Source organism: Sceloporus undulatus, chromosome 2 (genome assembly GCF_019175285.1).
Source record: "Sceloporus undulatus isolate JIND9_A2432 ecotype Alabama chromosome 2, SceUnd_v1.1, whole genome shotgun sequence".
Taxonomy (NCBI): Eukaryota; Metazoa; Chordata; class Lepidosauria; order Squamata; family Phrynosomatidae; genus Sceloporus; species Sceloporus undulatus.
In genome coordinates, this window is record NC_056523.1 from 294,196,248 (window position 1) to 294,211,151 (window position 14,904).

Sequence of the window (14,904 nt, forward strand, 5' to 3'; positions counted from 1 at the left end):
ATTTTGTTGTGTTGCTTCAAATCTCCCTTGCATTTCCTTTCCATTCTCTTTCATACTGGACTGCAAGATTTTGTGCTTTCATCCTCAACTGAAAGCCATATGTTTTGTCTGAGTTACACATTTTCCCACAGTTTTTTCCTAATGTATGCCACTTTTCTGCACTAACCAAAGGACCGGTGGCCAAAGTATAGACTGTGAGCTACAGGTGTGTCGCAAGACCTTTCTGCAGCCAGTGGTCTCCTAGAGAGCCTTTGGCGTCCTTCTATGAAAAATTGTTTGGGGACCAGGGCTAAAACTCACATTCCTGCTCCTGAAGGCCTCCAAGAGAAATACCTTCCAAAATTTCAGAACTGAAAACTGAGTCACCTATGGCCAAGGAACATTAGTGTGTTCAAGGTAGCAAAAGTTATTGATGAAGAAGATCACACAAGCCAGGAAAGACTGCAGCGGTTTGCTTTTGCCTGAGTCTGCTGGGAAGCACAAGGTTCTGGCCTCTCCTCTCCTTTCCCTTTGCTGAGGTAAGTGAGTAAAAAATACTTTGTGTATTTTGAATTCACTTTTCAGCAATGAAAGTAAGCCAAAGACAAAGAGAGAAAGTGGAAAGAAGAGATTAGAAACTGGGGCGTTATAAAAGCAACTGAGAAAGTTGGATGACAAAGGATTACTCAGGATTGCCCTTATCAGATTGGGACAGTTGGATGGAATGGAAGCAGTAATTGTGTAAACTGACTGTGGTGGGATACAGACCGCCTAAAAAGGGCAGTCTATCCACGCCTTGTTTTGCTGCATGAGGGAGCTGTAGCGGACAAACTGCACGGCTCCTTCATGCAGCAAAAAGAACACATAAAAAGCGGGTTCTTTCTGCGGCGCCATTGTGATGCCGCAGTGTGCCAATGGTGCACTTGTGGCATCACAATGATGCCGAGATGTGTGGATGCTAGGAGTCCATCACGTCAAAATGGTGGCATCCATGTTTACAGGGCGCTGCCATTTTGATGCCCTCGTCACGTACTAGGGGTGAGGCATGTGACGAGGGCGCACTTTAGGCCTGTCTAGATCAGGCCTAGGTCACTTCTGTTTGTTATCTCCCCACCCCATTTTTATTTTTATATTTTACTGCTATAACTCTCAGAATCCTCCAAACTTCTTTCAGATTCTAGAAGCTGTGTTTCAAAAAAGGGAACTTTTGGAAAGTCTGAATTGCAATCCACATATTTTTATGATACAAACCTTACATTACAATTAAAATGTACACATTTTATTTTGAAAAAGAGCTAGCATTCATCATACCCAGAGAGACCTTTCTCTCTACACACACAAAATAAAGAGAAGGGACAGGGAGGAAGAAAGAGAGACATGAAGCACCAATGTGAAGAGCCACCAAGACCTTACAGGAGAAACATTTGCAGAAGTGAGAAGTTGCAGTTACTTAATCACAGTAGGCTAGCCTTTGTTACAACAGCTCAGAGTGAAAAGGGCATGATTCTCATAGACTGAGGAAGTGAGGGTCTTTGCTTCTAGTCAGCTAATTCTGGGTTCTGCCTGGGATCACCTTTCAATTTCTATTAACTTCTGGTCACCCAGGTCAGATTAACATCAAATATATATATTTAAATATCTTCAGGTCTTGGAGTTCCAAGATATTTATATGGGAAGGAATGCATTTGATCCCTGTGGGACCTGAAAAGACCATACCCCTAAATTTAAAAAATGTTTTAAAGTTGAAATGTTCCCAACACTCCCAGGCTAAGTTGGAGATAATTATGTTGTGCCTTTAAATCAGGAAGAAAACCATCCCAGTGGAGCAAAAACATGATTTCTTGGGGGGGGGGGGGGAGTAAATTGAGTGGCCTGGGATGCCCTTGGGAACCTCAAAAATGGTCTTTGGGACTGCACACACCCCGAACTTTCTCTTCTCTTGGTTTAGTCTCTACAGTTGGCCCTCCTTATCCATGGATTTAAGCATTCACAGCTTGAAAATATTTTTAAAATATATAAATTCCATGAAATATATAAATTCTATTTACTATGTCATTGTATTTAATGTGTCTTGAGCATCCACAGATTTTGTTATTCACGGGGGCTCCTGGAACCAAACCCCAGTGAATATCAAGGGCCCACCGTATTTATGTTCATCTCTGCTTCCTTCTCCCTTTCTTAAACCCCCAACTGGTCCTATAGCAGCAGCCCATGGTTTGGTGAGAAGGAACAATGCAAAGTCATAGCAGGAAATATTTGATACTGTTTGTGTTCTTAATGTCCTACCTTACACAGAAAAATCACAAAGAGAAAACACTCCTTAGTGAAAGTTAAATTGGCTTGAATCTGAGCATCTGTTACAACCCCTGGAGTACTGAAAGAGAAAGGCCCACTAGAATTGTTGCATGAAGCAGAGTGAATTCATCCTGCCTTTATCCACAGTGATTGTTTCAATAGAAAACACATTTTCAGCAAAACAGTAAGATTTCAATAGATAATTTAAACATGACTCAATTTATAGACCTATCTGACCATGTCCTTTGGCTTCCCCACAGATACTGGTTTTGGCCCCCGCCACACAAAATGGAAGATATCCCCTCCTTCAGCTCTCTTGCATGAGATGTGATCCTTCTAACCTCCCAAAGCAGGGAGTGCCTGGCACTAGCAGTGTGAGATTATTTCAGCATAATTAAGAAAACCTGTCTGTGTGAGTCTGGCTACAGCCTATAGCCTTTGGGACTAAGCATGCATGTCCTTGGCATTCAGAAAGTCCAGATGTCTTTATCTTCTTGGGCAATGAGTTAGATTTTGTCCAGATGGTGACTTGATTGCTTGAAACTCAATTGATTGAATTAGTGGGGCTGTTATTTGTTCAGTACTTTAGATACTCAGAAGTCCCATCCATTGTCATTGCACCAGACTTCAGTTGCCAAATGCCTGGTGGGAGGGCAGATCAATAACAAACAAGCCTGTAGTATTTCTAAAAGTGTGTGTATTTAAGAGCCCATCTCTGGTCTGGAGAACATGTTCATATGGGGCCAACTGACCTTGATGTGGATGGGCAGATTCATCTGGTACTCATGTGACAGAAGGCTCTCTCTGTCTGCTTTGCATTTCAGCTTCATTTAACCACATCCTCTACCCCAAACCCATAAAATCTCTCGGTAATAGTTGCCATCAGGCCATCATCACATTAGGGATCAAACCAGCAACCTCCCAGCTATAAGCTATTACAGAGAGGCTGTAAGGGACTTCTTGAAACGATCACAAAGCAGAACCTGATTCTTGGCCTAGTGTCAGTTATTTATTACAACAGCCACTAAGCAGGAGGGTTTCACATGTTCCAGAAACATTACAATGCTTATCAGAAGAGAAGTAGTGAAAGACTGCACAAATACACCAAGTCAGTAATGGCCCAATTTCTCTTCTACTGGAATAATGGGATGGTAATGTTTGTTTGTTTGCCTTCTTGTTTAAAACAAAGCTTATTTAACAAACACCAACTAGATGTACTGTTGCCAGACTTCAGGGTGCTGGCTGATGTCTCAGTGAACTGCTATATCTCCCTGATGTCTCCAAACAAGGAGAGAAATCTCAGGGCAAGTGGTGCTGGAGGAGAAAGTTTGCTTTTTGTGCATGAGGTTGCTTTAAATCCTGGGCACCCATCCTTACCACTTTGCAGCTGGTGCCACAGTTAAAGGCAAATCATTAACTGCTGCCTCACTGAATAGAAGGAGAGGCTGACTGTTATTGAAAAGCAGCTAGAATTTGCACCTGGCCAGATCAGACTATCAACAAATACTTGTTTCATTGATTGCTGAGAGAGAGATTGAGAGACAGAGTGAGAGAGAACAGCATTACTCGACCAAATCCTATTTTAATAAAACCTATTGATTTTTGACAAAAACATTTGAAAGCAGTCCTAGAGAAAAACCAGTGATGCATTGGATGAAGCAGACACTCTATGCAATAATATCTTCTTTTTCTTTTTATGATCTAAGACTATGCCCAGCAGGATTAGATAAGCACTTAGGCAAATTGTCTGATTTAGGGACTGAAGCAAGGCAAGGTTTGGCGATCTCATTCCTTCCAGTAATTAAATGGGTGAACGAAGTAGGCAACAGAAAGCACCAGGACAGGCATAAAATGGGATAATAGAGCCCTGATAAAAATCACTTTATTTTATCATGGAATGGAATGAAATTAGAAGATGTCCTTGCTACAAGGAGAGGGCAGAAAACAACAAATTCTGGATTAAGGGTTAATGCAGTTAAAAAGAAATTAGGCGACCCATGGAAAGCTCAAATGCTGCCTGAGATGATGAGTGCAGCATGGACATGAAAGGTTGGTTTTTCTTTTGTGGGTGTACAGGTCTGAAAAGGGAGATACTAGATTAAGGAACATGACCAAGCTCTAGGCAAGATGTCTTTAAACACAGACAGTCTTATTAAACTGAGTGAGACAAGAAGATGATCAGAATGCTGCTGTCCCTCTGCTAGCAGTGGAAGAATTAGGTTGGTGCAAATTGTCTCACTCCTTCATGATAATGCTCCTTGATGCAAAAGCATTTTACCCGAACAAGTACAAAATGAAAGTAGACATCCAGCTGCTTCCATTTTTGTTTTGTTTTCCTGTGTTTATGTCCATTTTCTTGTTCTTTTGTTTCCAACGCATCTTTGTGTTTCCAGACATTCCTGAGCCCAAAGTGAACCACAATGAGGGCTGCGGTTAGGATTTCATGCACCAAAGTTGCCTACCCATGACTTAAATTATTGGTTGGATATATCTCTGAATCTTACCACCATTACAGCAACAGAGAAAAATATCTGATTTACAGCAGCTGCTACAGGATTTGGTCAAAACAGTAGAGTGAGATTACAGACTGTGTTTTAGGCATTGCTGTTGGTATCCCTAAACCTAAGGCTGTGAGCCACTATCTCAGCACCACCTTGCATAAAATTAATATCTGAGATTATTTAAACATTCAATAAGAGATGTGAAATTTGGGAATATATTATCTCACAATGGACTGCCAGCTTGAGGTATTGTTGTTGTTATTGTTATTATTTCTTGCCCACCTCTCCCCTTTCAAGGCAGGAAACAACAACAATTAACAAAAAACATCAGTTAAAAAGACATCACTTGAAACACACATCAATTTAAAAGCACAAATAAGATGTGCACATATTAAAACCATCCACATTTAAAATTCATCATGTAAAATTCACAATTTAAAAATCATCTGGATAAACCTGCCAGAAAAGACTGATCTTTAATGCTCTTTTAAATCCAGACAGTGTGTTCAGCTGTAGAATGGCCAAGTACTGTTTGCAGACAAGAACATGGGACTCTGAACATGGAAAAACCATCTGGGTGTGCATCAGGACATGGGAGAGAGCCTTCTCAGTGGGTGCTCCCAGCCTGTAGAATCCCCTTCCACATCAGGTGGCCCCCACATAAGGCTCTCCCTTCACTGGCAGGCAAAGACATTTCTATTCAAACAGGCATTTAATGATTAAATTGTTTCAGTGAAACCTCAATATCCACAAATTCTGCATCCATGGATTCAACCACCCACAGCTTGAAAATATTAAAAATTTCAAAAGCAAACATTTTAAATAAAGGACACCATTTTACCACCTCACTGTATACAGGATTTGAACATCCATGATTTTAGTATCTACAGGCACCCTGGAAACAAACTCCAGCAGATATCAAGAGCCCACTGTATTTCAATTTCCTAATTGTCTACGGAGTTTATCATATGGGAGGCAAAGTGCCCAAATCCAGTGAATAAACAGGGATTAAATCTGGGAATATCCTGCAAAAATGGGATTGTTTTCAGCTGACGTTCCCAAAGTTGCCATTAATCCAGACTTAACCCTTGATTAAAGTGGCTAAAATGCACCTCGTATTACTTTCAGGATTTTTCCAAAAGTAAAAAGTGAACAAAAGCGGACAAAACATGCACTTTAATTCATGGGTTAAGTCTGGGATAATGGCAATGTCGGGGGGCATTGTCTGAAAACAATCCTGCTTTTGCAGTATATTCCTGGATTTAACCCCCATTTATCCATGGGATTTGGGCACTTCCCTCCTGTGTGATCAATTCCTAGGTGAAATTTATGTAGATCCTCTGTGGTCATTATTTATGTTTTCTTCCCCAATAGTCCATTCTATTCCCACTCCCACATTGTTTTCCAACACATACACATGGACACACACAGAGAGCCCATTAGTCATCATTTTATGGCAGTCTCAATCCTGAAAGGGCTGTTTAGGGGGAGGGTTTCCCATTTATGCACCTCTCTTTAATTTTTTTTAGCATTCTCTAAATCTTGTTTCCTCTGAAAATATCAATATTCCCTCTCCCCCTTTGTCCTTGTGTATGGTTCGTGCACAATATCAATTCCAAAACCCATTGGAATGATGTTCCAGTCCAATGGTACACTCTTAGTAGTCAGTGGGACCACATTTGTTTAGCATGGATTCCCCCTCTAATTAAAAAAAACATGTTCCATGGATGGCTCATCATCAGCCTGTGAAAGCCACAAGGGAGCCACAGAAAGCAACAAGTTTTCTCACAAAGTCCTGCACTTTCCTTCCAACACAGAATGCAGCAAGGGTGGTGGTGGTGCAGGGATTGATGAGGAGAGCAAAGAAGAGGAACTGAAAAAGGTAGCTGCACAAAAGTCACTTAGCTTCAAGCGGAAATGACTCTTTATCTGTCGCTGCTCTTTGTTGCAGTCAGTTCTCCAGTTTAACAAAGCTTTTTGAAACTTGTTCTAGAAAATTATTTTTCATTCTACTTCCATTACTGAAACTCATCTGTGTGGAGAATCTGATAAAGCTCCCTAATGGCCTCCTGCACGTCCTGGTGGGTTTTGATAGTGCTTTTAGGTGTTCGCTGTGAACCAACCAAGCCAGTAGATAAGATGTGCACTGAGGTGAGTGATAACTTATTTGTCTCTCTATTGAGGCTAAAGCATTTTCGAGACAGAATCAATAATTAATTTGGAGCAGTGAATACTTGCATGCTAACACCAGGTTGCTTAAAGGCTAAGAGAGGTGCTGTAGACGGGACAGAAAAATGCCAGGAATAACATTGTAACTTTTGAACACATTCACTAAAATTGGCTATGGTTGGGGAAATTGTTCTCTCTCTCTCTCTCTCTCCGTTTCTCTCTCATTCTCTCTCATTCTCTGCCCCCCCTCTTCTGAAAGTACAGTACATCTTGCCCCAGTCCTGCTAACACTGGTTATGATGAAGTCCCATTGTTATTAAGTCAGCACAATGAAGTTGTGCCTTTGGTTTCACCTGGATTTTAAGGACAGTCCTACACATGTCTACACAGAGGGGACCACCATTGGTCTGGATTCTGTGTCACACTAGTGTTTGATGAGGGAAAACAAACTCAAGCTGATTCCAGAGAAAATGGAGGTGCTTGTGATAGGTGCCCCTGGTCCAGGGAAGGAGATTTCCCAACCCATCCTTGACGGGGTCACACTTCCCCTGAAGAATGAAGTTCGCAGTTTGGGAGTACTCCTGGACTCATCTCTACAGTTGACATCCCAGGTGGAGGAGATAGCCAACTGCATCCCTACCTGGCTCAGGGGGGACCTTGAAACAATAGTACATGCACTGGTATCCTCTTGTTTAGAACACCCCAAAACCAGGTTGAAAACCACCTCTTGTAAAACGTTTTCTGCAATGGCCCCTAGACTTTGGAACAACTTACCAGAAGAGATCCGTCTGATACCTTCTTTGGAAGCCTTCAAAAGGGCATTGAAGACATATGTCTTCTGGCGGGCCTATCCAACGGATCTCTTCTAATCTGATTTTGAACATCTGAATATGATGACTCGATTCTTACAACTGTGAGCAATACTGTAACATCTCTTCCCCTTTTTATTTTTGATTGATGTATTTTATATGTATTTTATGATGTTTTTACTGTTGTAATCCCGCTTCGATCTGAAGGAAGAAGCGGGAGATATAAAATTTATTATTATTATTTATTATTGATGGCTAGTGTGGTAGGGCATTCTTACCCTCTTGTCACCCATACAGTAGGGTCAGGAGTATTGGCCCCTCTTGGTTCCACTGGTGGAAACAGTTCCCTCAGCAGAAGTACCCGCATTGGATCCTGGCCGTTGATTTCAATGGCATGCACTCTTGGGTAAGTGTGTGTAGCATTAAAATCATGGTCTACAACCCCAGATAAATGACTAGGCAGCAAGAACTATTTATGCATAGTGAATTTTACTTCCAATAGTAAACATGCATAAGCCTTGGGGTTTTGTCCTGGGGCCAATTATTTAGATTAGGGGTTCCCAACCTTTTTTACTCATGAAGCCCTTTTTAGAATCAGTTTCTATGGTGGAGCCCCTAAGAGGCCTATCCTATGTCTTACAAGTTAATTGTATTTAGGAGTAATGCAACTTTTTTTTATTCTTTAATTTTTTAACATTTTTATTTCTTTCATTTTCCTGGAGCGACTATGGAGCTCCTGGGAAGTGCACACGGAGCCCTAAGGGCTCCTTGGAGAACAGGTTGGGAACCACTGATTTAGAATGTGAGATTGAGGGAATCTTTATCAAGATTGAAAATGAGAGAATACTAATACATTGGAAGAAAGGAAGAGAATCAAAAAGGGCCTTGAAAAACTAGAAAACTGGGGGGGAAATTATAAAATGCAATTCATTAGAGACAAATGCAAAATTCTCCAATTAGGCCACAGAAACCAAATGCACAGGTATAAGATGGGAGATACTTGGCTCAGCAATATTACATGTAAAAAGGACCTTGGGGTCATAAATTGAACATGAGCCAGCAGTGATGCTGCAGCAAAGAAGGCAAGTGATATTTTAGCCTGCTTTAATAGAGGCACAGTTTCCAAATTAAGGGAAGTAACAGTTCCATTATATTTTGCTCTGGTCAGTCCTTATCTGGAGTACTATGTTCATTTCTGGATGCCTCATTTTAAGAATATAGACAGGTTGGATCAGCTTCAGAGAAGGACAGCAGGAATGATAAGAGGCATGAAGAACTAATTTAGCTGGAGATCTTTCCAACTCTATGATTCTATGATTCATTGCTCTTTTAAACAATACATCTGACATTCCAAGACCACAGTGGTTTCAGCATAAACACTGAAAATAATCCTTGATCCTTTACATTTAGGAAAATGTAGATTCAGGAACATTCATTGGGAAAGAAAGAAGAAAAAAAAACAGTGGGACATTGGTATCCATTGGGGTTTAGTTCCTTGGATACACAAATCCGTGAATGCTCACGTCCCCATTAAATACAACAGCATAGTAAAATGGGAATGTAGTACCATAGTACTATAGTGTAAAATGGTATCCCTTATAGAAAATGGGAAAATTATTGCTTTTTGAAATTTATATATTTCTAAATATTTTCAAACCACGGATGCTTAAATCCGTGGATAAAAATAAATCCATGGATATGGAGGGTTGACTGTATATTTATACAGGGCTGGAAAAATGACTTTCTCTTTGAGAGTGTCTCTTTTGAGTACAATCTTTTTGTTATATGTTGTCATATATTATATTTATCATTTGGTGTGGTATCTTGAGTTAGAAGTAAACTAATAAAAATTATTTTTAAAAAACCCAAACAATACACAGAAAGAAGTAGTGATAACAGTAGAGCTATCTTTCATGTATTGCACACAACATTTTGCTAGGTGTATTGGACTGTAGAGGACAAGGTTTTGATAGGCGTTTGCAGGATCCAGAGAGGGTTGTAATGAAACAGACCACTGGTGCCTTTAATCTGTGTGTAGCCGTTGCTTCTGAACAGGTGCTTTCCTTTATAAGCAGTTTAAATGCACCTAATTTTGGCAGAACTAGACCTTGGGGTGATGTTTTTCCCTTCACATGCTTGATGCATAAGCACAGAGGTCCTTTATAGCCATATCAGAGACTATTCACATTTACACTTAACAGCTAAACAATTCTTTCTGCTTTTCAGTGTATCAAGCCATTGCCTTCTGGTTTTGTGTAAAGTGTAAATAGAGGGTATGATTGATGCATTTCAAAATTTAAAGGATTAACCAAAATTGCAACTTTAGAAGAAATCTAAAGAAAAACAGAGGAGTGAGAGATGCAATACATTATTCGTGTACACAATTTTGTTTTTCTCACTTCATTAAATATTAGCTCTATTTTTCTTCTGGCCACATTCTAAAAATGATACAAACCCTTCCACCTGCAATCCCTCCTTTTCACTGTATTAATAGCCTTGTCTTTAAATATCAACTTATTTTACATGTTATTGTGCAGTTAAAGAAGGCCAATATATATGCATAAATCTCAGTTTTCACTGGACTATTTTCAATGGCCTTACATTGGCACTTGGCAATTTAATATTGTAGAATTGAGAAAGTAGTACAGGTTGAGCATCCCTAACCTGGAAATCCAAAATCCAAAAGCCTCCAAAACTCAAACCTTTTTGAACATCAGTATGACTCTTCAAGGCTTTGATTTTGAAATGTTTTGGATTTGGATTTTGAAATACAAGTAGCATAGTATGAACCTGTACTGTATTTGCGTGACTGGAGAGAGATGTGGCTAGAGATGTGACAATCTGTGAAATGATGGGAGATGTAGATTTGTGCCAAGTAGTACATTTGGATTCCTGTCATTTCATAGATCCTCTTGTCTCTCTCCAGCCTTGTGTCTCTCACCTCTGCAGCCTCATAAATACAGTACAGGTACGTACGCTACTTGTATTCTAAAATTTAAAAAAATCCCAATTCTGAAACACTTCTGTTCCCAAGCGTTTTGGATAAGGGATACTTGACAGGTTGTATTGCGCAACCAAACTGTGATCTGTGCCCTGCATGAAAAAAAAATGGCGTAGAAGGCAATTGACACAGAAGCATTCTTCTTCTGTGGTCATTATTTTAGTTTTCTTTATGTTCAGCATTAAGCCTGCTTTTGTACTTTCATCTTTGACCTTCCTTAGTCATTGTTCCAAATCTATATAAAGGATATATATGTATAATGGATGTTCTTTCTGTTCATGTCCATTTCCCTTCTCAGCTTTAGCTGATGTTTCTAAATTGGTCTTTGATTAAGAGGAATAATAGCATATAAACTGTAGATAATTTTCATTGAGTATCAGAAAGCCAATATGTCAGATTCCCTTTCCATCTTCCTTCCCACACTTCCAGAAGATAAATATAGGCACGTTACAGACAGGCCCATGAGGCGCTGTCATCGCGCCATCATTATGCGCGAGGGGCGGCGCTTCCTGACGCGCCTTGCCCTCGCGTGTAATGACTCCGTCAAAATGGTGGCGGCCGTTCCACACGGCCGCTGCCATTTTGACGTAGCAGACACTCTGCGTCTGCACGTCACGCAGCAGAAGTGATGCTGCGAGTGCGCGACTAGCGCCTTGCGGCGTCTCTTCCAGGGCCGAGGAAGGAGCGCGATTTTCGCACTCCTTCTTTGCTGCGTCTGGGAACCGTGCATCCAGGAACCTTCTGGGCCGTCTGTAACGCACCATAGTTCCTAAGATATTGGCGGGAGACATTATTTGGAACTCAAACAAGCTCTGATAAGAGCTCAGTACACCCCATTAAAAGAACCTTCTGTCACAAACAAACAACAGCTAAAGGCCTGTCTAAATTAAAAGATCTTTGCTAGTCAGTAAAAAGAGAGCAGAAAGGTACCAACATAGCCTTCCATGGGAGGAATACCACAACCTGAGGCAGTTACCAAGAAGAATCTCTTCTGTGTCCTCTCCATTCACACCTATGACAGTGAGGGGACTGAGAGAAAACCCTCCAGCAAAGGTCTCAAAACTCAGGCAGGACTGTATACATAGACTGTCAGTTAGTCTAGAATCAGGCTATATGGGGCTTTATAGGTATTTTGAATTCCACCCAGAAAAGAATCAGTACCCAGTATAACTGTTGCAACAAGGGAGTTACATATCCTATACAACCATCCCTCATCATCCATTTGGCCATAACATTTTGGACCAAAGGCAATCCCAAGAGTACTAATACGGACCTGCAAAGCTGAGGGTCATCAAAACTCTTTGGGGGAAAAACTGTGTGCTAGTTTTGTAGGAATTTGGCATTATGAATCCAAAAATGACCTCAGATTTGCTCCATCATATACTGTTTCCCCCCACAACTTGTTTTGACGTTTCCAAGTTATACTGTGACTGAATGAAATAATCCTGTAAAAGAATTATGCAAAGAGTAAGAAAGGGGTTAAAGTCTGCTAACAGATATTCAAGCCACCTTAAGTCACTGATATGAAACACAAAAAATCAATTCAAAAGCACTAAAAGAAATTGCACTGGAACATCAGTGTCCACACTTAATCAAAGCTGAGTAACAACTGAATTGATAAAAATATTGAATTTGTGAAAGAACTATGTCTGTGGTATGACATTTTTATTGTGTTTTCTTTAAATTTAGCTCCCCAAAATACATCAAAAACAGCTACAATATTGAAAAAAATGTTTTTTTTCATTGCAGGCTTGTATAATCCAAGCAAGACATAATAGGTGTGTGAGACTATAACCATACATGACATTTCTAGGAATGGACACAGTTGGTGTACTGATTTAGCTATGTGAATGCACTTCTAGCCACAATCAATACACTGACTTTGACATTCAGGTTCAGGGCTGAGCCCAGGATTGCACTAAAGCTGCAAATGTCAGATTTTAGGTAAAGTGTAATTTTATTCAGTACAGGCTGAAAACTTATTCCCTGGTCTGTTTTCAGCTCTGCTTTGTCTGGATTACATTTCAGTTTGTCCACTCATGTGCAAATCTAGTACTGACAGCAGAAACATATCCTCCAGCCATCCCAATTTGACAGAGAGAATCCTGGTTAATCTTTAATTTAGGTTGGGCTGAACTTCAAAACTCTGGGTGATCTCTCCCAGTGGGTTCACATATATGTTAAACAGCATGGGAGCCCAGCATGGGTGGGACAGAAGGACAGCACACTGATGGTACTGAAAGCTACTGAGAGGTCCAGCAGAACCATAAAGGAGACATTTCTTCTGTCCAGTTCTCTTTGTAGGCCATCAACCAAAGCCCATAATCAGGCCTGAAGCCAAAGAGAAATGGAGCTAGAAAATGGATCTCATCCAGGAACCCCTGGGGCTCGGAGGCTGCCACACGCTCTAGTACTTTGCCCAAGCAAAGAATATAGGACATTGCCTAGTAATTCTCTAGAATGATGGGGTTCTCTAGAATGATGTGGTGGCTCTCACCTTTCCAAGGATCCTGTCCATATGCTTTGAATACAGAAACTGAAATGTATCCAGTAATGCAGGACAAACAAGAGCCAAGGTTGCATCCACTGGACTTGTGGCAACTACAGCAGGGATGGACAACTATGGGAGGCTCAGGGCTGCATCAACCATGCTGTAGCCTTTGGATGGGCCAGATCTGGTTTGCTCCCAAATGCTCTTTGACTTTGCAGCATTTTGGGGCCGCAGAGAGACCCTGGTGGCACAGTAGTTAAATGCCTGTACTGTAGCCAGGTTGTGTTCAATACCAGCCAGGGGCTCAGGATTGAGTCAGCCTGGCATCCTTCTGGGGTCGATGAGTTTCCAGCTTGTTCAGGGAAATTATCTTACATATTGGAGTTTATCATATGTGAGGAATTTCTCTTAATTTCGAATGAAAAGAAAGTGGGGTCAGAACGCATTCATGTGAATTTGCTAGTTTAGCAAAATTACATGAATGCTCATTGCATTTGAACTGGCTCCCCATTGCCCAAAAATAGCATGCCATTGCCCTATTTGCGTGTGGCAGTCTATCACGCAATAACATGAAACCCCGTGATTGCGCTCGGACTGACTTCCCTTTGCCCAAATTTGTATGTAGTGGGTTATCACGCAATAACATTATTCCCCATGATTGCATTCAGATTGCCATTGGATTATACTTCTAATTTCCCTTGTCTGATAAACTCCATTGTAAACCACTTAGGGAGTGCTTAAGTGCACTGATAAGCGGTATAGAAATGTACTTGCTATAAACATACTTGCTATTTTTTAACAAGAGACTAGAAGCAACTTCCTGTTCACTTCATGTTTTTAAAAAAGGCCTGTCTAGAGTTTAAGATGTTCCAGGGCTCCCAAATATGTGGCAAAAATGCCTCCCACATGTCCTAGAAGGTTTGGGGGGCATTAAAAAGCTCTTTGATTTTTTTTAATTACCCCAGGGGCTGCATGGAGTTCATGGGCCACACTTTATCCAGCCCAAAACTGCAGCATCCAAATCAAAGCAGATAAAAAACAACAACCACCAATGTCTGCAAAGTGTAGTGCAAATTCTTCACAGCAGGCTTTCTTCTTCTTCTTTTGAGTGGCACATGTTCTGATCTTATGTAACAGAGTGAGAAGACAGCTTTGGTCACTCAAGACCATTTTGCTGGATGATGCTCTGCAAATACAATGATGGCAGAGCAGTTTGATTTCTTTGCTACCTCGACCTGCCTCAGGCAGGCAGCTCATTTCTTTCCCAGAAGAGGATAGATGGTGATCTGGCTTAGTACCTGAGGAGGCCAGATCCTGAAGGGAATATGTGCTTCAGGCAGCAGTCCACAGAGGAGAGACACTTGACCAAACAGACAGTAGGGCCTGTTCCTTGTCTGGTAGTAGTTGTGTTCCCCATTATTTTTAAGCTGCCACACAAATGTAAAGGTCTCTGGTGTATTTAAAGAAGCCCATTTGTTCTAGCATCTGTATGTGGAATTAGTGTTTCATGTTGAATTCTACACAATGTAATTTTGGGCATGGTGTCAAAACAAGCTAATTAGCAGTGTTTCAGAGAAGCTAAGGATTGCCAACTGTAGCAAAACAAATGTCATTCATTTGGCCTATGAACTCTCCTAACTGTGACTTCTGTGCATGGTA

The 14,904-nt window shown here is 40.8% G+C and overlaps 1 protein-coding gene across 3 annotated transcripts in view; it reads left to right on the forward strand.

Moving 5' to 3' along the window:
• The window catches only part of CD180 (CD180 molecule), a 60,837-nt gene that overhangs the window by 37,519 nt on the left and 8,414 nt on the right, over positions 1-14,904 (forward strand). Inside the window, exon 1 of one of the 3 annotated variants that reach the window (XM_042450943.1) lies at positions 6,722-6,926. The exons of the other annotated variants lie outside the window; for them this stretch is intronic. Coding sequence (XP_042306877.1) covers positions 6,837-6,926 — 90 coding nt within the window. The 5' untranslated portion in view covers positions 6,722-6,836. Of the gene's footprint in view, positions 1-6,721; positions 6,927-14,904 lie in introns of those variants that run through there. 3 annotated transcript variants of the gene reach the window in all.